The sequence below is a fragment of the Bubalus kerabau genome, chromosome 23 (genome assembly GCF_029407905.1).
Source record: "Bubalus kerabau isolate K-KA32 ecotype Philippines breed swamp buffalo chromosome 23, PCC_UOA_SB_1v2, whole genome shotgun sequence".
In the NCBI taxonomy this organism is placed as follows: Eukaryota; Metazoa; Chordata; class Mammalia; order Artiodactyla; family Bovidae; genus Bubalus; species Bubalus kerabau.
Genome location: NC_073646.1, coordinates 12000226 through 12021955, shown reverse-complemented (window position 1 = coordinate 12021955; position 21730 = coordinate 12000226). Strand labels below are relative to the sequence as shown.

At 50.1% G+C, this 21730-nt stretch overlaps 1 protein-coding gene across 15 annotated transcripts in view; it reads right to left on the bottom strand.

Annotated features, from left to right (window-relative positions):
* Positions 1-21730, bottom strand: part of SNX29 (sorting nexin 29) — a 587227-nt gene that overhangs the window by 246523 nt on the left and 318974 nt on the right. For 2 of the 15 annotated variants that reach the window (XM_055561386.1, XM_055561379.1), the window contains one exon: positions 15089-15353. The exons of the other annotated variants lie outside the window; for them this stretch is intronic. In XM_055561386.1, the coding sequence (XP_055417361.1) occupies positions 15334-15353 (20 nt within the window). In that variant the 3' untranslated portion in view covers positions 15089-15333. Of the gene's footprint in view, positions 1-15088; positions 15354-21730 lie in introns of those variants that run through there. 15 annotated transcript variants of the gene reach the window in all.

Sequence of the window (21730 nt, the reverse complement as noted above, 5' to 3'; positions counted from 1 at the left end):
CCGTGTCCTGTGTCTTTGTCTATAAAAGGGTCTAATGCTACCGGCCACCTCGGCTGGTTCAGAAGATAAAATGGGAGAAAAAATTCTCCCAGGCCTGGCCAAGGCTGGTGCTAAGTGAACGCTCAGCTCCTTTGCCTTCTGCAGCCGCTTCTAGTACCAGCCCTAGGGGATGGCTGCAGGAAGACGTGGTTTCCTCATACCTTGATGTTCCACCTCGAAAATGGGACATTGAAGCACGTGTCACCTGCCATCCCTCCAGAAGATACAATGCAAAACGAGCATCAGGAGTTTAAATGCAAACTCTGGATAAAGAAAGAGTCTCCTAATATTGATGTGCCTGCGTGTTCAGTTGCTCAGTTGTGTCCAACTCTTTGCAACCTTATGGACTGTAGCCCGCCAGGCTCCTCTGTCCATGGGATTTCCCAGGTAAGAACACTGGAGTGGGTTGCCGTTTCCTTCTCCAGGGGATCTTCCCAACCCACGGACTGAACCTGCGTCTCCTGCATGGACAGGCAGATTCTTTACCACTGCGCCACCTGGGAAGCCCCCTAATACTGATCCCTGTCCTGTAAGAGGACAGCTTTAAGATACCAGAGTCACCAACACAAAGAGCAGTCAATGGGAAGTGCCAGTGTGGCCGGGCCAACCTGAATGGCGGCGTCACACACACAGGGCAGTGCAAACAGAGCTTCATGTCATGTCACCTGCCTCAGGACTTTTTTTAAATTCCTGCCAAGAATGGCTCTGCAGTCAGACTTATTTATGGCTCCCATGCCGCCTCGAGATGCTGAGCAGACTCTATTTTGAACACCTTCTCTACATGTGCAACACGGAGTTCCAAACCAGAACTTCCTCCCTAAAGGCTGGAAAGACACAGTAGTAAGTCATTTCAACCTTTCTGTTAGTCGTTCCGGAAGTAACTGGTGCCTCTGGATCTCTGGAGATGGTCTAATTTGATTTAACATGAAAATACTATGATTTTCCATCACCCTCAACACCAATCTGATTCTTCCTCAAAAGCAATCATGGTTTAACAAAGACAGACAGTGCCCTGGTCACTGTTACACACTCAGACCCAGATGGACTGTCTTTGTCGGTCTCAGTCCACGGGAGGCAGGAGAGGGTGGAGGTGGTGAGTCCCACAGCCTGGGTTCATTCCTGACCTTTTTTCTTTTTTTTTAATTAATTAATTTATTTTTGGCTGTACTATGTCTTCGTTGCTGCAAACAGGCTTTCCTCTGGTTGCAGTGAGTGGGGCTACCCTCCAGTTGCGGGACGTGTGCTTCTCGTTGCGGCGGCTTCTCTCGTTGCGGAGACAGGCTCTAGGGCACGCGGGCTTCAGCAGTTGCAGTGTGCGGGCCCAGGAGTCGCGGCAGTGGACTCTAGAGTGAGGACTCGAGCTGTGGCTCACAGGCTTAGCTGCCCGGTGGCCCCTGGAATCTTCCCCGACCAGGGTCTGAACCCTGCATTGGTAGGCAAATTCTTAACCAATGAACCACCAGGGAAGGCTAGTTCATTCCTGATCTTCCCCGCTGAGAGGTCTATGAGTTTGCAATGAATCTTGCTGGGCCTTGACTTCTTCGTCAGTAAGAGGCATGATCACAGTGACCATCTTTAAGGGGCTGCACTAGAAATCACTGAAATAGTCTGGCTGAGGTGCCCAGCAGGCCGGCCAGCACAAAGGGAAAATGCAAACGGCATTAACTGTTACAATACTGCTGTTACAATATTATGACCACTGAACAGCACGGCTTTAGCCTTTTTGGATGGATGAATTGAATTCTTACACTCCACACAGCCACAGTTTCAGGGGAAATTAATGATTCTTTTCCACAGTGGGGACACACACACACACACACACCTGGACTCCCAAGTCCTCGAGGATCTATAACCTGGCCATCAGAGACATGACTGACCACGTGAATCCCCAAAGGAGCCACGCCTCCACGGGGCACCCCTGTGGGAAGCACTGCTGACCCGACCTGGCTGCCTCTCCCCTGCTGCAATTTAAGTCATTTCCCACAGAAGAGGTCGTGAAGTGACAGTCAAGCAACCTCTCAGGCATCTTGGCAGATTTCACTTTCTGGCACAGATTTGCTGAACCAATGACATGCTGCAAAGTTTGCATATGAAATCAAATTGGAGAAAGCGTTGCTTTAAAAAGCCTGGGCAGAAGGGGGCTTCCGTGGTGGCTCAGTGGCAAAAGAATCCACCTGCCAATGCAGAGGACCACGGGTTCGATCCCTGATCCGGGAAGATCCCACATGCCTCGGAGCAACTAAGCCTGTGCGCCACAACTACTGAGCTGGTGCTCCAGAGCCCGGGAGCCGCAACTACCGAAGCCCATGCACCCTAGAGCCTGAGCTCCACAAGAGCCGCCACCGCCATGAGAAGCCCAGGCGCTACAACCAGAGAGTAGCCCTGCCCACCACAACTAGAGAAAAGCCTGCACGCCAACAAAGAAAAAGCACACTCCTCCCTAAAAAAAAAGCCCAGGAAGACTGGATAATGTAAAGTGGGAGGGGAGAAGGAGAGGGGACAAAGGCCTTGAGGGATCAGGAGGGCAAAATCAGAGAGAGAAACTGCCCAGGTGGGCTAGAGTTGTGGCCAGGGCGGCTCTTAGATACGGGGCAGCCGCTGCTCGGCCCTGGGCGAGCACAGACCTGCTGCTGCTGGATTGCTCCGTGTTTTCCAGATTTTATGGGCAATTCAATGGTGGGTTGCTCACTACCATCAATAAATTCAATCTTTAAAATGGCAGGAGCCAAAAGAAACAGATCTTTGGCCCTGACATGGCCCAGTTGGCCAGATTTCGATCTCTGGTTTAAAGGAGTCCCACAAATGAATTCTACTCCAGGGGCCTGCTGGAATGAAGGCCCACTCCAGTCTTTTGGCCTGCAGAATTCCATGGACTCTTTAGTCCATGGGGTCGCAAAGAGCAGGACATGACTGAACGACTTTCACTTTCACTTCACAAATGAATTCATCTTTGAGGGAAGGAATCCGCTGTCATCAGAACCGTGTCCGCTTTCAGCCATCTGCTGTACAGATCGAGATTAAATGAGATAATTTGTGTTGAGCGCTTTATGCAGTGCCTCGCATATGGTAATGTCCAAATATGGCTTAGTAATATTTTTCCCTGAAGTGGGACCATCTACAGAGGAGGAGGGAACCTCACAGAAGCCCAGCCCAGGCTTCAGTCTCCAGGGAGTCTCCATCAAAAGGCCATAAACAAGCAACTGCGGGAGAAGCTGCTCCGAGAAAAGAGGGAGGGTTCATCTTCCTTCTAAAATCCCCCTCCCAAAGCTCTTCAGACTGCCTACGGTTTTAAATCAACATTCATCATTTCATTACACTTGTCTTCAGTCAAAACTTGAAACTCTAGAGGGGATGGCTTCCGAGGGGACCCTGTCTTTTGAAGCATGGTTTCCTATTTGTTTCCTTTAAGCTGAAAGCAATGATCCATCTTTATTTTTCTTTCTAAAAGGCTACCCCAAAATTAAACAACTGAGATATTTAACAAATCGGCCCATCAGCTACAGCAGGAAACAACAAGCATTCCCGCGAGGGTGCACTCGGAGCCGTGAAACGACAGCGATAAACGGGGAACGCAGAAGGGCTGCGTGCAGCGGGGTCGACAGCTGCTCCCGTCACTCTCGACAGGACCTCTGAGGACAGCCGGACGGGACTTGGCCAAACCCGCTCTATTCTCAATCAGCCATTCAACACTGTGGGTGTTGCAGCTCCCTGATCCCACCCAGGCCCCCCAAATGAAGGCTCTGTGGGGGATGGGGGTTGTGGTCCAAGTAGGACCTGATCACCTGCTTGGGAAGAAATCCTTATGGCTGATGCGGTGCCCTAAAAAAGAACCAACATCCTGGAGTCAGACAGAACTGGATTTAAGCTTGGACTGTGAACCCCCAAAGCGAGAGAGCCTTTTGTTGACAGCTACCTGCCCAGCATGTGCAAAGGTGCTGGGGCCATCACAGGTGCTTGATAAAAAAAAAAAAAGCTGCTGAATGAATGAATGAACCATCAAACTCAGAATGCAACACTTCATCATCACAAGTCATGGGTCAAATTATTGACTCTCTCCGACCTTCAGGTTTCTTGTCTCTCAAACTGGAAAACCATCACCACCATCCAGTGACGGTACAACACGGCACCCAGCACATCAGAGGTGTTACCATCCGCACCCCACGCTCCCTTCCTCCATCCGCACATCTCCTCCCGACTTGGGTGGGCACCCAACAACAACGTGAGCAGGACTCACGTGGGGGCCTTAAAGTTGGCCCAGGGGCAGAGCTGGTTTGGAGCAGAGGCTTGAAGCTGAGGCAGATGTCCTGAGGAGGAAAGAGAGCAGGTGAAGCCCAGAGGAAATAGTAGAAACGCAGACGGGACTGTGAGCACAGAGGAGGAGAGCAGGGTCTGCAGAATCAAGGGTGGGAGCACGGGAGCAACAGAGATCAGGCTGCACGAGTAGCAGAGAGATGGGGGTACATCCAGGAGCTAGAGATGCGGGCAAACTCGGAAGGTGGGCCTGAAGATGGGAGTTCTTGTGAGCCAAAAGCATTTGCCAAAGGACCAGGGGCTGGGGGACTGGGGGCACAGCCATCCCACCAAGCACCAGGTCCTTCTCAAGCTCTGTGGTCATGGCTTTAAAGCCACATCAGGACTGGGGGAGATTTGCTGGCATCATCCAACAGGCAAAAGGGATACACAGAGAGTAACCCATTTTTAAAATATCACCAATAAAACTGCTTTAACAAGACATTCCTAACAGCCGTGACACTAATGAGCCACCTCGGTGAGAAGCAAATGTTAATTTGCTCAGAATCCAGGGAAAATGACAGCATTTCAAGCAGGGGAAAACCCATGCAATCATCTGGCAATGAGGCCAGGACATGAATAAATGCGTGCACAGGTACACAAGCACACACACACCCTGCCTCGCCATTCTAACCCAGACTTAAAGCCCATCTTCCCAGATCCCCACTTCCTTTCTAAGGCGAGAAGAGTAATGATATGTTAACAGCACCAGTAACAGCAACAAAAGTAACTAACACTTATGCTGTAAATTATTTAATTCTCCAAACATAGTGTGAGAGGTCTTCTGTTGTCCCCAGTTCGCAGATGAGAAAACTGAGGCTCAGAGAGGCTAAGAAACATCACGATCACCCAGCATATCTGTGGGGCATCTCCTTTTTACTTCATGGGGCTGTACAGGGTGCCAATCATTCTCAGATCACTTATGCCACTGAAAGATACAATCACCAAAGCCAACAAGAGAGTCCAAGTGAGGATCCAAATTATCTTCATGTGACAAGTTGCTTCAATGCCTGGGATTTATCTGCCAGGCACTCTGCAAGGTGCTGAGACAACAGAACCATGAGGTCAGAACTCCTGGCCCCATGGAGCTTAAGAAGATGTCTCCTGTCTTTGTTGGGGGAACCATGATCTGCCTGCCTCCAGTGCCTATGGCACCAGAGGCTAAGCCAAGTGCCCGGATCTGGCCCGTCTACTGAGTTCTCTCCAAGTGGCCATGGAGACGCCACTGCAGGTCTTCAGCTGGGGTTGCTGAGCCGCTAGCGTGGAAGCCTGACGTCATGGTGCTGATCCTGCCTCTCTGGATGAAGAGGCCCCGAGGATACAGTCAGTGAGGAAAGGCCACTGAGCCAGCAGGGGCAGCGCGGCCTGAGAGCAGCACATCAGCGCCCACATCCAGCCGGGCCTGACGCCGCCTCCCAGAACAGTCTGCGACACGAGCCAGTAAACCCTGCTTAGCGATGCGTAACTCATTTTAAGATGGGTTTCTGGCACTCACAACAAAGAGAAAAGTGAGACACAGACATAAAAAATAAGACACAGGGACTGTGATAGAAATGCACTCCAAAAAACAGAGTGCCCAGGGGAAGGGATGTACGATTCCTCCTCACAAAAGACTTGAGCGTGGTGACATTACAGGAAGGTGACCGATGAGTCAGAGTCTGGTCCTCTGGGGACGGAGACCCACAAATCCCGGGCACCAGGAATCGGCCATGCTCCAGGAAGTCACCATCTGCAGTCTCACCCCGGCCAAGAGTCAAGTGCTTCGAGGCCAGGGCCAGTCTGTGCTTCTGTCTCCCAACAGTTGTTGCCAGGAATGAAAAACAGTCACTGGAGGTGTCAATCAGCCCAGACCCTGCTACTGGGCTTGTGGAAGAATTTCCTTTCCATTTAGCTCGAAGATTCTTGAGAATGCCACTGAGTCTGTTTTAGAATTAGCCACTTTAATAAACAATCTTGATCTGAAAGACTAAGAGATACTAACAAACCAGAAACATCTTTGGCTGAGGGTATGGCTCAGACCCTAAAGAGTCCGCCTGCAGTGCAGAAGACCCAGGTTCCATTCCTGGGTCAGGAAGATTCCTTGGAGAAGGAAATGACAACCCACTCCAGTATTGGTGCCTGGCAAATTCCATGGACAGAGGAGCCTGGGAGACTACAGTCCATGGGGTCACAAAGAGTCGGACATGACTGAGCGACTAACACTTTCACTTTTCACTCATAATTACAGTAGTCAAACAACAAGAGCAATACAGACAGACCTCAGAGACGTTGTAGGTTTGGTTCCAGACCACCATGACAAAGTGAAGCACACAGGGTCAGGGTTTTTGGTTCCCCAGTGCATATAAAAGTTACGTTCACATTGTCCTGCAGTCTACTTAAAGGACACAATAGCACTGTGTCTTTAAGAAAAAAACAAAAACAAAAAAACCTTAGTTAAAAAATACTTGATGGCTAAAAAATGCTAACCAGCATCTGAGCCTTCAGCGAGTCATAATCTTTTTGCAACAGTGACCCATCAAAAGCACTGATCACAGATCACCATAACAGATATGATAGTAATGAAAAAATCTAAAATAGGGACTTCCCTGGTGGTCCAGTGGTTAAGAATCCCTCTGCCAATGGAAGGGACACGGGTTCGATCCCTGCTCCAGGAAGATTCTACACAGTATGGAGCAACTGAGCTCAGGTGCCACAGATACTAAGCCCGCACACCCACGGCCTGTGCTCCACAACAACAGAGGCCACGACAATAAAAAGACCGTGCTCCACAACGCAGCAGCCCCAGCTCGCCACAACTAGAGAAAGTGCTCAGCAACGAAGACCCAGCGCAGCCAAAAATAAACTTTAAAAAATGGTAAAAGAGTTTAAAATATTTGGGGAATTACCCAAATGTCACACAGAGACAGGAAGTGAGCAGATGCTGTTGGAAAATGGCACCGATAGGCTTGCTCGACATGGGGCTGCCACCAACCTTTGATTTGTAAAAACACAGCATCGGTGAAGCTCAATAAAGCGAGGTATGACTGCAGCTGTCAATATAGAACAGCCTCGGTTCACAAAGTATGCCGTGTAGGAGGCTTATAAATACTCCACATGCAGATTCTCACCACACTGTCCCAAGGCTCTAAGATAGGTATATGCAACTCCATTTTACAGGTGAGAAGACAGGCTTAGGAAAGCAGGGCCTGCCCAGGGGTACAGCTCGAGTTCACGATGCTGCTCTTGCCACGGTCTGGCCGTGACGCTGTGTGAATATGGTCCCTGAGTGGGGCTGAGCTCCACGGGAAGGGCCTACGGAAGTCGAGAGGCTCGTGACTCAGCACGAAGGGCCCTGGCCGCCTGACACTCAGTAAGATGGTGCTGGGACCTCAACCAAAACGGCCACCTCCCTGGAGCAAGCCCAGCACGTGGCCCAATTTAGTGGCCTTCCTGAGTCTTCCCTGCACCCACCAGTGCCCTGCAATCTCTGATTCCCGGACACTTTCTCTCACTCACACACTCGGTTTGTATGTGCCTAGAGACTCCACCTGTTAGGATCTGAACTGTGTTCTCACCAAATTCACATAGTGGAATGAAATCCTAAGCCCCAGGATATCAGAATGTGACTGTATTGGAGATAGGTCACCAGGGTGGCCCTAGGCCAATATGACTGGTGTCCTTAGAAGAGGAGATCAGGACATGGCCATGGCCAGAGGGAAGACCATGCAGGGAAGGCCGCTGTCTATAAGCCAAGGAGAGAGGCCCCAGAGGAAGGTGACTCTGCTGACACCCCAGTCTCAGACACCCCAGCCTCCAGGGTTGGGAAAAAATATAAACATGTCATTTAAGCCACCCAGCCCCTGACATTTGGTCATGGTGGCCTGAGCCAATTAATATTCCCTCCAATCTCCCCAAATTAGAGGAGCTCCCAACCTGCTGCCAAGGCTGATGGCTCAGAAGCTTAATATGAATCCAGTGATCTGAGTTGGACCATAAGGAAGACTGAGCATCAAAGAATTGATGATTTCAAACTGCAGCACTGGAGAAGACTCTTGAGAGTCCCTTGGACAGCAAGATCAAACCAGTCAATCCCAAAGGAAATCAAGCCTGAATATTCCTTGGAAGGACTGATGCTGAAGCTGAAGCTCCAGTATTTTGGCTACCTTATGCATAGAGCTGACTCACTGGAAAAGACCCTGATGCTGGGAGAGACTGAGGGCAGTAGAAGGGGGTAGCAGAGGATGAGATGGTTGGATGCCATCACCGACTCGATGGACATCAGCTTGAGCAAATTCCAGGAGATAGTGAAGGACAGGGAAGCCTGGTATGCTACACCCATGGGGTCACAAAGAGTCGAACATGACTAGCATGTAACGACAACAAATACGATCTACAAACAAAGCTGCCCAGGGGCTGTTTCAGCATCAACGCGGACCACACAGGTGACTCACACAGAAGACATGAAACCCCAAGTCCCCTAGTTTTCTAACACAACAGCCCAGAGGCCCATCAACCCTACAGGAAGCCTCAAGTACGTCTCCCCACTCTTAGCAGCTGCCTCCAGCCCAGTCCAGTGTTTCCCAAATGTCTCTGACAATGGTCCACAGTAATGAACGCACCAAGTTCCAGCCTCCACTGACCCCAGCCACGATCACCACAACACCCCCACCCCACCCGCTGTACACACACGGCTTCCAGGCCCTGTGCCCCTTCACTGTGAGGCCAGGTACATTATGATCCCCATTTAACTCCAAAAAACTGAAAGCACTAGCTCAGGCTTGCAGACTTGCAAGTGACCTAGCTTCAAACCCAGGCCATCTGACTCCAGACTCCAGTTGGGGTTGACAGACTATGGCCTGTGGGCTGCAGCCAGCCTTGCTATTCTTGTACAGCAAGTTTCTTTGGAACACAGCCCTGCCGAGTCCTTTCTGTGACATCCACAAAGACGAGCAGATGCCACAGTGACCACGTGGCTGTAAAGCCGAAAAAATTATCTGGCCCTTTACAGAGAGCTTGCCATGGACTTCCCTAGAGGTCCAGTGGTTAATAATCCAGCGGCCAATGTTGGTGACAGGGTTCAACCCCTGAGCCAGGAAGAGTCTACATGCTGTGGAGCAACTAAGCCCGCTCTAGGGCCCAGGAGCCGCAACTACTCCAGAGCCCGGGAGCTGCAACCACTGAAGCCCGAGTGTCCCAGAGCCTGTGCTCCGCAAGGGAAGCCACCACAACATGAAGTCCGCACACTGCAGTGAAGTGGCCCTCATTCGCTACAACTAGATAAAAGCTCACATTTGACTCGGTTCTAATGAGGTGGACGAACCTAGAGCCTATTATACAGCATGAAGTAAGTCAGAGAGAGAAAGATAAATCTCGTATACTGATGCATATATATACGGAATCTAGAAGGATGGTACTGATCAATTTATGTGCAGGGCAGCAATGGAGAAATAGACATGGAGAAGAGACTTATGGATTGGGTGGGGAGGGGAGAAAGGAGAGGGTAGGATATATGGAGAGAGTAACATGGAAACTTGCATCACTATATGTAAAATACATAGCCAATAGGAATTTGCTGTATGATTCTGGGAACTCAAACAGGGGCTCTGTAACAACCTAGAGGAGTGTGATGGGGAGGGAGATGGGAGGAAGGTTCAGGAGGGAAGGGATGTATATATACCTATGGTTGATTCACGTTGAGGTTTGACAGAAAACAGCAAAATTCTGTAAAGCAATTATCCTTCAATTAAAAGATAAAGTGGCAAATAATAATAATAAACTGTTTCATGGTAAAAATAAAAAAGAAAAGCCCTCGAAGAAACAAATACCCAGCCCAGCCAAAAATAATAAATATTTTTTTTTAATGGGAGCTTGCCAACCTTGCTATCGGCTCTTGATCTCACACCAAGCCTGCCCCATTCAACCCTTCCAGGTCTCTCCCCAACTCTGATTGCCCTTCACACCCTGACAGGAGAAAAGATAAAAAAGAGGAAAAAATTGTATTTAAATATAATCCTCCTGATAAAATAAAGAACAAATCAAATTCTCTGCAGGTTCTTTTGTCCTCAGGCATTGCCAAGATGTCAACCTCATACAAGATAATAAATAAGAAGAACCAGCAAAGTGCTTCCCAAATATTTAATTAATGCATTTTATCTGCTTCACCACCTGGGAACAATGGGCCACAGGTTGGAAGATCAAGTCTAAGCCTTACTGTTGAATGCTTGGTTTTATAAAGCGCTTGTCACAACCTTGATATTACTTAAATGTAGCTTTTTTTTCTTTCTGTTATTATTAATTAGGTTTTTTCCTAACAGTCGGTATCACAATTAACCTTCAAAGAAGAGCTGCTGGGATGCATGTAACTAATTTTTACAAAGCAAACCTTTCCCAAGTCACCCCGTGCCAGCTTTCCATTCCTCCCTCTTTTGGCAGATTTCCTCGTCAAATTAAGATCCGCTCTTGATACCGTGCAAATAAATGCCTGCGACATTCTAACAATGCTGCCGTTCTTACCAATGACATTCAGAGGGGTCGACTGGAGTGGAGACAGTCAAAATGGAGGCATTCTTAGATTCTGACTCTCTTTTCCCAGGGCAAAATTTTGCGAAGGAAAGTCAGTTGAAACTTGGGTGTCATCACGTGGTTTCTGTTACTTCCACAAGACAGTTGCTTTGCAATCTTGGTGTAACATACTCACCATCAGGGAGGAGTATGTAAGCGGCCAGAGGGAGAGAAGGAGCCTTCTGGGGGAAGTCACTCAGAGCTTGTGTCCTGGTTGAAACTTTGCTGTTGCTTTCTCTGCTTCTCTAATTTCTCTCAACATCTTTCATTACCTGATGGAGTTACTGGGGCTTTAAAAATGAATGTCCAGGCAGCCTGGGAGGTTTCAGCAACTTCCCAGAGAAATGGATTGCTGGGTGAGGAGGACCATTTATCAGCTCTGAGCTGAGTTCACGGCACACTGGTTACCATCAGAGGGGCTAGGAGATGAGCAAAGAACCAACACTTAAGCTTCAAGGTCAACTAACTGTACTGTGAGCTCAGTCGCTCAGTCGTGTCTGACTCTTTGCGACCTTAGAGACTATAGCCCGCCAGGCTCCTCTGTCCCTGGGATCCTCCAGGCAAGAATACTGCAGTGGTTGTCGTTTCCTTCTCCAGGGAATCTTCCCGACCCAGGGATTAAACCCGAGTCTCCTGCACTGGCAGGCAGATTCTATGCTCCTGAGCCACCTGGGAAGCCCCCCTTAAGGTAAGCTACGTGGGGGCAAAAGTACTAGACAGAATTACTTCACCAGATGAACTCAGGCCAGGGATTACAAACAGGTTTTGCTCACTCTGTATAACCTACAGAAGGAAAACATTAGCCAGGTGCCAATATGTAAATGCGAAAAGCATTTCCCAGGGCAAGAGTCAGCTGGCACTGACCCAGGGCCATCCTCTCTGGACACTCCCGTCTCCCACACAGTCCTCCCACGGCCTCCCTTACCCATCCGATTCCCAGCCTGGACCTCACTGGGGTCTGCGTTGGTGAGGCCACCTTCACAGCACCCAGGGACCAGTTGGTGATGAGCTGCTCTGTTTTCTTAGACTCCAAAGATACAGTCCTCAACACTAAAGAGTTGCCTAAAAACCCATGGAACGCTGAGAAAATGGACTGAGTCATGAAGAAAACAATGGGATGGCTCAAATAACCAACCAATAATACAAGCTTGTATCTATCAACTGCGGGTTACGTGGAGAATTTGAAAATCTGATTCTGTCTACCTCAGCAAACCTAGGAGGTAGGCCCGTATTACAGATGGGAAAACTGAGGCAGGGGAGAGAAGCGATAAAGTCAGTATTCAAACTCATATACATCCCTCTTGAGAGCACAAGCCCTTAGCCACCCTACTAGCATCTCCCCAAGCAGGGAACTCTGAACCCAGGGTCATTTTCTGCAGAGTCTGGACACCAGAAAGCAACACTGAGCTCCAAAGACAAAGTTCTCCCCTGAATACATTCTCGGTCTCTCTGAAGATTCAGCGTGGTGCTCATCTCCCAATTCACCTCTGGGCAGGCAACAGTTTCTGGCCAGCTGTTTTGTATTCATCATGGTATTTGCAGTTGTTTTCTCTTGAGGGCAAAGGACAGTACTGGTTTTTCTTATAAATAAATTTACGTTAGGCAAAAACTGAGAACCAATTTAGAGAAAATATTAAATTGCTACTGGTGGGCAGATACAGCAAAAATCATGACAGTCAAATAGGAATGACTCAACTCAAGGTGATGGCGTGAAGATACGTGGCAGGTGATGCCTCAGCCTTAGGTGAGTGCATCTTCATGCGGGTCGTCGGAACAGGGTGCTCAAGACAATCCCCAGGGACACAGAAAGAAACATGGGTGCTTCAATTTAGATCTGGTTCTACCTGACATTTTAAAAGGTTTCAGGGTTCTGCTTTGTCTCATAAATAATCTATGCATATTGCAAGCAAAGATGTACACTGCAGATTTCTTTTTATCAACTGGGGTATTTCATCAAAGCAGCTCAGCTACCCAGGACCAGAATTCCACTTTCCCAAGGGGCAGGATCCCAAGAGATCTGCAGTGATCACCCGGTGCCCCCCACCCCCCAGCATCCATTCCCTGTCCTTCCATGATGGCCTCTGACTTCCACTGGCGACCCCATGTAATTCTGGGCAAGAGGCTCCTCTCCTGGCTCCAGGGTGGAACACATGATGGGATTAGACAGTCAGGGAACTCCCCGCTCCACTGCCACCACCAGCATGACTGGGACGATGGGTTCCGGCTCAGGTCCTGGGTGGGAACACTGGGACAAACACTTGTCCTCTGCGTCTGCTCCATCTGCTTCTTCACAAATCAGTCTCTCCGTATCTCACTGAGCAAAAGGACAAGCCGATGGGTCAGCCTAGAGCCTCCAGTTTTCCTCAGCGTTGGCTCGTCTAGTGAGCTGGGCTCAGCTATGGAACAGCAGTGTCTCCTGGGGAGCAGGTGAGGCCGGTGATGAGGGAAGCCTGCGGCTGGCAGGAGGGGCATTTCAGCCTGCACCCTGACCTCCTCCTGGTCGGAGATACAGAAACCTGCCCCGACAAACTCACGACGGCCAAGCCCAAGCAGTCTTCCCCAGGAAAACTTCTAAGAGAGAGAATGCTAGTTCTTCCTTCTTCCTGATTAAATGCCTCCACAGTCCACAGAGCCAGGAAGAACCCCTCCCTCCAGGGCTGTTACAGGAGGGATCTGAGCCAGCACGTGCCAAGCACAGAGCGGACACCTCCTGGGACTGCTGCCCGTACCCCTTCTCTAAGCAGCTGAGGCTTGGAGAGTTTCAGGAACGAGTCCAGGGTCATCCGGTTAATAATGCATACTTGATTCATTTCATATTCGTTCCACGTTTATTAAGTGTCCACTGTATGCAAGCCACCATGTATACAATGGTGCCTGATACAGACAGGAACCTTCATCCTACGTTCACAGCGAAAGTGCAAGTGTTAGTCACTCCATCGTGTCTGACTCTTTGTGACCCCATGGACTGCAGCCAGCCAGGCTCCTCTGTCCATGGGATTCTCCAGGCAAGATTACAGGAGTGGGCTGTCGTCCACTTCTCCAGGGATCTTCCCAACCCAGGGATGGAACCCAAGTCTCCTGCATTGCAGGTGGATTCTTTACTGCCAGAGCCACCTGGGAAGCCCTCACAGACGGTATCAGGTATTAAACAATTAAATGTGCACTGAATTGCTCACAAAGTGAAGAAGTGAGCACTTGAAGTGCTCTCTGTGGCTTGACAAGCAGTGCCTCCCACCTTCAGGGGATGGAAGGGCGGCTGTCACTGTGGGTCTCCAGACAGAACCCAGGAAAGGCCAGCAGGTACTCGAGCGGTCCCTGGGTCTGGGGCCTGGCTGCTCCAACTCCCCAGCATCTCTAGATGAGTCACTAGCCCCATCATACAGGAAAGGGACAGGGGTGGGGGGACTTCCCTGGTGGTCGAGTGGTTAAGAACCCACCTGCCAATGCTGGAGACACAGGTTTGATCCCCAGTCTGGGACAATCCCACATGCCATGGAACAACTAAGCCCGTGCAGCACAACTAATGCGCCAGTGCTCTAGAGCCCAGGAGCTGCAACACCTGAGCCCACGGGCAGCAACTCCTCAAGTCCACGGGTCACGAGCCCATGCTCTGCAACAGGAGAAGCCACCGCAATGAGAAGCTCAAGCATTGCAACGAAGACTATTCCCCGCTCGCCACAATTAGAGAAAGCCCGTGGACAGCAATGAAGACCCAGCGCAGCAAAAAATAATTAAAAAAAAAAAAAAAATGGGACAGGAAAACAAAGGATGGGTGGTTCATGAGGATCATGGGAAAGAGCCATGTCAGAAAGCTGTCAGGGGATGAGGAGACAACGGAGGAAGGGGAGCACCAGCTCAGGGGGCAGGACCCGAGATGGGAAAGGTGGGGAGCATCACACATGGAGGCCTGTGGCCAAGCACGGCTGCTGCCTGCCTACAATCTGTGCATGGAGTCCTTTCCCGAAGCCCTGGGCTCCTGGGAACGACACTTCCTTGCTTTGTGAGCAATCCAGTGCACATTTAATTGTTTAATACCTGACACTGTCTGTGAGGGCTTCTCTGGTGGCTCAGACAGTAAAGAATCCACCTGCAATGCAGGAGAAGCCCTGGGAATGACAGGTATAGAAACTTCTGGAAGACAAGGGCAGGCGGGAGGGGAATGACTATGATTAGATTTCCTCCAAACAAAGCAGGTAGGAAGCAAGCTGAGCCCGAAGTGTACAGGTCAAATTTCATTTAATAGTTTAAAAAAAGAATCAAATAATAAAGTGAGATGTGTCTAATCCTGAGGGACATGGGGCTTCTGCCCTGACCACCACTTCATGATCTACTTTCCACCCAACAGCCAGAGGAGCCTTTTAAACCCTGCCTCTGCTCAGAGCCCTCTGATGACTTCGCACGTGGCCTTGGAAGCGCTCACTTCCTGCCATCTTCCAAGCTCACCACGCAGCGGCCTTGTCTTCATCATTCTGTCCACCTGGAGGCTGTGGGAAAAGCCAAGACTGAGGAGCACACACGGGAACTGGGAGAAGGAAGGAGCGGAAGGCAGAGAAGGGGTCATGCCTGTGTGAGCCCATGGGGGCAGTCGGGGTGGGGCGCAGCAGTGGGAATGGAGGGAGTAACCCTAGGCGGGCTGGCCCTGAAGTAACAGAGAGGAAGGCCTGATGCCCGCAGAGGCGCCTTCTGCAGGTGACACCAGTGGACGACAAGTCAGCCCCTCCCTGGGACAAGTGCCCTGGACCCTTCCACGCCTGCGGCTACCACCAGGCTCCGACCTACCAAGCTTGATCCCACCTCTGGCCTTTGGCTGGCTGTCTGCCTGGGACGCTACACTCCTAGACCTTGAACTTCAAGCATCACCTCCTCAGAGGACCCTTGACCATTCTGCCCTGCCCCTCACCCAGCTGTCACCCGTCACGTTACCCAGTTCTGTGCAGAGTAGGGAGCTCTACCCGGAATCAGCCTGGCTGCATATCTGTGCCTTTGTTGACTGTCTTCCCAACGAGAATGTCACCTCCACTCCAGCAGAGAATGTGTGTCTCGTGCCCCCCTTAGGCCCCCAGCACCTGGCCCAGAATATGTGATCCAAAACTTCTACTGCTTCCTTTAGTGCTGACAGCCCTCCACTGACTGTTTTTGTAAATACAGTTTTATTGGCATTCAAAATAATGCTAATGTCTCCTAGGGCTGCCATGACAACATGCCACAGACAGGGAGGCTTAAGTAACAGAAACTTACTGTTCCCAGTCCTGGAGGCTGGGAGTGCACGGTCACGGTGTCAGGGGCTGGCCTCTCCTGAGGCCCCTCTCATTGGCTCACAGATGGCCACCTCCTCGCTGTGGTCCCGTGTGCCTTTCCTCTGTGAGCACACGGCCCTGGTGTCTCTTCGTGTGTCCAAATTTCCTCTTCGTACAAAGACATCAGTCTTACTGGTGGCTCGGGGACCTACTCTTATGACCTCATGCTTAGTCAGTCGTGTCCGATTCGTTGTGATCCCATGGACTGTAGCCCACCAGGCTCTTCTGTCCATGGGATTCTCTGGGCATGAATACTGGAAAGACTTGGCATTTTCTACTCCAGGGGACTTGCCCAACCCAGAGATGGAACTCAGATTGTCTGTGTCTCCCTCGCTGGCAGGCGGATTCTTTACTCACTGAGCCATCGGGGATCTACTTACGGGCCCTGCGTCCACTATAGTCACACTGCGATGGGGCAGGGCTTCAACATAGGAATTTGGGGCAGGAGGTGGGAACACAACTCAACAGAGAAGAGAACACAGCCACACCCATGCTTGACACGTGGCTCTGGCCGCTACCACGCTTCAGCAGCAGAGTTTGGTTGTGACACAGACCAGCACATCTGCACGGCCTGGAACGTTCCCCAAGCAGCCCTGCACAGAAGCTTGCTGACCCCTGGTCTAGAGCAGGGCTCCTGTTGTGTTTACCGTGTCACAATGAAACTCATTGTTCCCGAGAACCTCCATCGGAAGACCCCAGAGAAGTCCGGCGCAGAGCTCTGCGACATGTTCTCCAGCTTCACAACCACCAGTAATCTCATCACTCCCCTGGGTCGGTGACTGAGGCACCCCTGATTGCAAAGTATGATACCAGAGATAAAAAACCCAAGCCCGCAAAGCCATAATTAAGATACACCCAGGAAAAAAGGGAAGAGAATTACCTGTCAAATGCCAGCCCTCCGGCAATCTGTGAGGATACACAGTTTGCTAACAGCATCTGCAGTGTAATTCAGAAACGGCGCGAGGACCATTCGGAGGACATAGGGGCTGGTGTTGCGGGAGGAGACAAAGAGACACTAGGCGTGTCACCTTCTATCCTCTAAGCTCCCAAGCACCCCGGACAGGCCTGGCTTCTACTCCTCCTGTGGCTGTTTCTCCCTTTCGGTTCAACCACAATTTCAATTACAGTCAAAGAACCTCAGTTTCAAAAGCTCAGGGGAAGAAGATGCTGAAGACGCAACTTTAGTTTTTTTAAAAAACACATCTTAGATAGTGTTTCCCATGTTCCAGGCACTGTTCTAAACCTTTCGTCTCCATTAACTCATTCAGTCCTCATGACAAAATGATGGTGGGGGGACGGGGTGGGATGCTATGATCTTCATTGTACAGGTAAGGAAACAGACTCAGAAAAGCTAAGTAGCTCAGCCAAGACCACACAGCTACAAAGTCAAGGGGCTGAGATTGCAACACAGGCCATCTGGCTCAAGTTTGCCCCCAAGCATCACTCTGTATTTCTTCTTTCAGGTGGATAGATCTCATCTGCGGTTCAGTCATCCACAAAACGCTATAATATTTCCTATAATTCTAGGAATATATATAGCAGCAAGCGAAGACTACATACAGAAGTCTAAAAGGAAGAATGACTAGCTTAGACACCAAAGAGCTAAGATGATAAACACTCTACATTATAAGAAACCACTGTTGCGAGATTCCATTTACTGAGACTCTGTTCCTTATGTAATCATTCTCTGAACCAGTATCAGTGGGGAAGCTACTCCACACCCAGCACTGGGTGAGGCACAAAGAATATAATGGTGATGAAAACTGACACCACCCTGCCTTCACGGGACTTGCAGTCATGAAACAGACAGAAAACAAATGCTCACACAGATAATCACCGATTAAGACCAGAGATAATAAGAAACAGGATAGGAACTGTCCTCGTTCATACTGGTGAGTCATGGAAGGGCCCTTCTCGCCCGGCGGGAATGTACCAGGTCACACTTGGCAGGGGCTTTCCCAGAAGACAGAAGGGCATGTGCAAAGGTCCTAAGGTCAGCCTGTGGTTGGGCACCACCATTTTACCCTGGCACAGACCATGAGGGAGGGGTCATCATACTTACTTCACAGAGGTATCACCTGAGCGGTTAAGACTCAGGGTCTCAAAGCTCCTACGTGACAAAGCCATACCTTCCTGATTCCAAAGGCCATCTTGTCCCCAATGGGCCATGCCATGCTCTGTCTGTGAGAGGGCTTTCAAAGCCAATACACTTACTGGTTTTCTTATTCTTTGGATCCCACAGGAATGTCTCAGGGGCAACTTTGTAAACGTTCTTCTATTTCCATCTTCTACGAGTGGATAACACATACATCTAGGAAATCGTTTCCATCCGTAACACAGAAGTTACTTGGCCTATAAATTTTTAAAATAATAGAGCCCTATGGAAGCATCTCCTCCACCCCTTGGTCCCCAGGAAAGCAGCAAAGGATGTTCCTGAGGAGGACGAGACGATAAGGCGCTAGATCCTGAGCTCCAAAGAAACAGGAGGCCCTGGGCTCCCCTGCCCTGCACACCTCACCTCTGCTCCTGGGACAAAACCACCTGCCTCATGGGCCACTTCATTTTTAGCTGCATTCACAGGAAAAGCTCTTTGTGCTCACTGACAGAGCTTTCTTAAAGACAGACCCCCAACTCCCACCAACTGGCACAGAGCTAAGGGAAAACCTTTACTATACAGGTGATGGGTTTTCATTCAACATGTGCTCTGCATCTGTTATGCACCAGACCCTGGCCAAGCACTGGGAATTTGGAAGTAGATAAGCCATAAATAAATTACAATGCTGTTAGTGTTGTGACAGAAAGATGCTCAAGGGGCTGGGATGGGAGGGGGCATTCACTCATTTATTCATTTATTCAACAAACAGTGATCAAGCACTGTAACAGAGACTGCTCCCTTTCCCCCAATATCCTTTCTGCTTTAAAGTAATAAAGCTAATAAGTCGTACTAGACACATGGCTGCCAGAGAGACTATGTTTCCCAGAATCCCTTGCAGCCCAGCATACCTTGCAGCTCAGCATGGCCATGGGACTAAGTTCCATCCAGTGAGATGAGAACAAGTGATGTGAGTGACTCCTGGGTCTCAGAGTCAAGGAGCTGCCTCTCCCTTTCCCCTTCTCGAGGGCCAGCAGAGCAACAAGACAGAAGGAGCCTAGAGACTTCCCTGGTGGTCCAGTGGCTAAGATTCCGCACTCCCAATGGAGGGGGCCCAGGTTCCATACCCAGTCAGGGAACTAGATTCTGCATGTTGCAACTAAAGACATCGCATGTCACAACAAAGATCAAAGAGCAGTCAGATGAATAAGTAATTTTTTTTAAGTAAGCCTTTTTTAAAAAATGAAGGAACCTGGGTCCCTAAATCATCTCATGGAGAAGAGCTGCATACCTGCACGACCCATACCAACTCCAGCTCTCGTGTAAGAGACAAGTAATTTTTTCTGGTGATCCCAAAGATTATCTGTCTATATTAAGCTCATTATAACAAGCCCCACCCGTTTTTGTTGTTGTTCAGTCAAGTCATGTCTGCCTCTTTGCCACCCCATGGACTGCAGCACACAGGCTCCCCTATTCTTCACTATCTCCTGGAGTTTGCTCAAACTTATGTTTATTGAGTTGGTGATGCCATCCAGCTATCTCATTCTCTGCTGCCCCTTCTCGTTTTGCCTTCAATTAGGGTCTTTTCCAATGAGTCAGCTCTATGCACAAGGTAGTCAAAATACTGGAGCTTCAGCTTCAGCATCAGTCCTTCCAATGAATATTAAGGGTTTATTTCCTTTAGGATTGACTGGTTTGGGCAGCCCATCTGTTCCAGGTGCCAGGAATACAGCAGTGACAGTCGAAGTCTGCTCCACAGAACTCACATCCTGACCACAGGCAGACATCAACGAGTACTTCAGACCGTGCTGCTCCAAAGGAAGGAAGGCGAAGGGTTTGAGATTCATCTCTGTGAGCATGCGTGCTCCAAAACACCCGCTCTAGGAAGTGAGAGAGAGACCTGAAGGCTGAGAGCTGCCGGCCCTGGGAAGAAACTTCCAGGCAGAGGTGGCTTTGGGAAGACATAAAAGAAGGCCAGTGCAGTCCAGTGAGCAGGGGGAGAATGAGACCAGAAATGAGGCTGGAGGAAGGCACCTAAACCAGCCCAGAAGTCCAGGAGGACTGCCTGGAGGAAACACCACCTGGTGTCCGTTGTTCAGTCACTCAGTCATGTCCGACTCTTTGCGACTGAACAACAGACAGTCAGGATATCCACTGATGTCCACAGGCAAGAAGGTGTGCTTCCAGCAGAGGGAACTGCATAACAGGAGGAGCTCCGGAGGCAGCCCCCAGAATCTTCAGCTCCCATCTGTCCCTTTTGTGATGGAACCTGCTGGAAGACCCCCAGACACAGGTCCAGCAACCTTGGGCAAGAGAAGCACTGAAGGGCTGGAAAGAATCAGCAGGTTCCTAGCTCAGGGGGATTTCAGAAAGCCAGAAAGGACTCCTCTGAACCCCTGATAGGGTTTCAAATGAAGAGTTCGATTTTTTAATGATGTATCCTTGCATCCTTGCCCTGTGGAGTTGATTATAAACGACCAGCGCTGGCTTATAACTTTCTTATCTAAAGGAAGCCTTGCTTTATTTTTAATACAATTTATAACTAGGTGACGATCCTCCCAGGGAAGCTTCATCTCATTATATGCCTTTTCCTCATTCCACAGTGGTTACTGAAGAAACATCCAACTTCCCCTGCAGGTTTCCATGAGGGTGGTCCATGGAGAGACTCCAGTGGACATTTGGGGGCAGAAACATAGCAAGCAGCCCTTTCATAGCTCACGTGCCTTCTTGCTCACTGCTGACTCATGACTTTGGGTGAAGCAACAGCTGGGTCTGCAACTCTTCCATCCTCCCTGGTCCTCCTGGGGGGTCACCCTGTCCTGTGCAGGGCTGTGGGTCTACCTCTGTGATGAAGGACCCAGCCACTTTGGGGCACCCACAGCACCCTGGGGAAGGAACGAGAACGAACCTGGCCTTGGCCCAGGCATGGCGCCAGCCTGCTCTTCACCCCACACTTCAGGTCGTCTGTCCTTGATGGCAGCCGCCCTGAGGACTTCAGGCTCCAGCATCAGTGGTGAAAACAGCGGCCCTGCAGAGGTGCAGCCTGCTTCCGCAATCGTGTCACACCAAGCTCCCAGACCAGATTCTAGAACATCCGTGTGTACAGATTGCTTGGCGGTTGTGCTTCTTTCTCGTAACTCCAACTGCTGCATGTTTGACTTTAGAAGTATGAGGACAAAATATGACCCAGCACCGAGCCGGACGTGAGCTGTACAGATGAAAGGGGTGTGCGTGGATCCCAGGCTAAGGGCAGGGGGATGATCGAAGGCAACATGACACCCTCGCTGGAGTCTCAACCACTGCCCTTTCTAAGCGACACTCTTCCAGCTTCTCCAAACCACACTGCACCTCTAACCTGGCAGTGATGGACACGGGTGATTAGAAGCTGTGAGTTGGCCCTGCCTCCTCGTCACCACCAGGGTCGGAGAGCGGCCAGGTGAGGACGACGGCACCCACCTCCGCAGGCCTCATG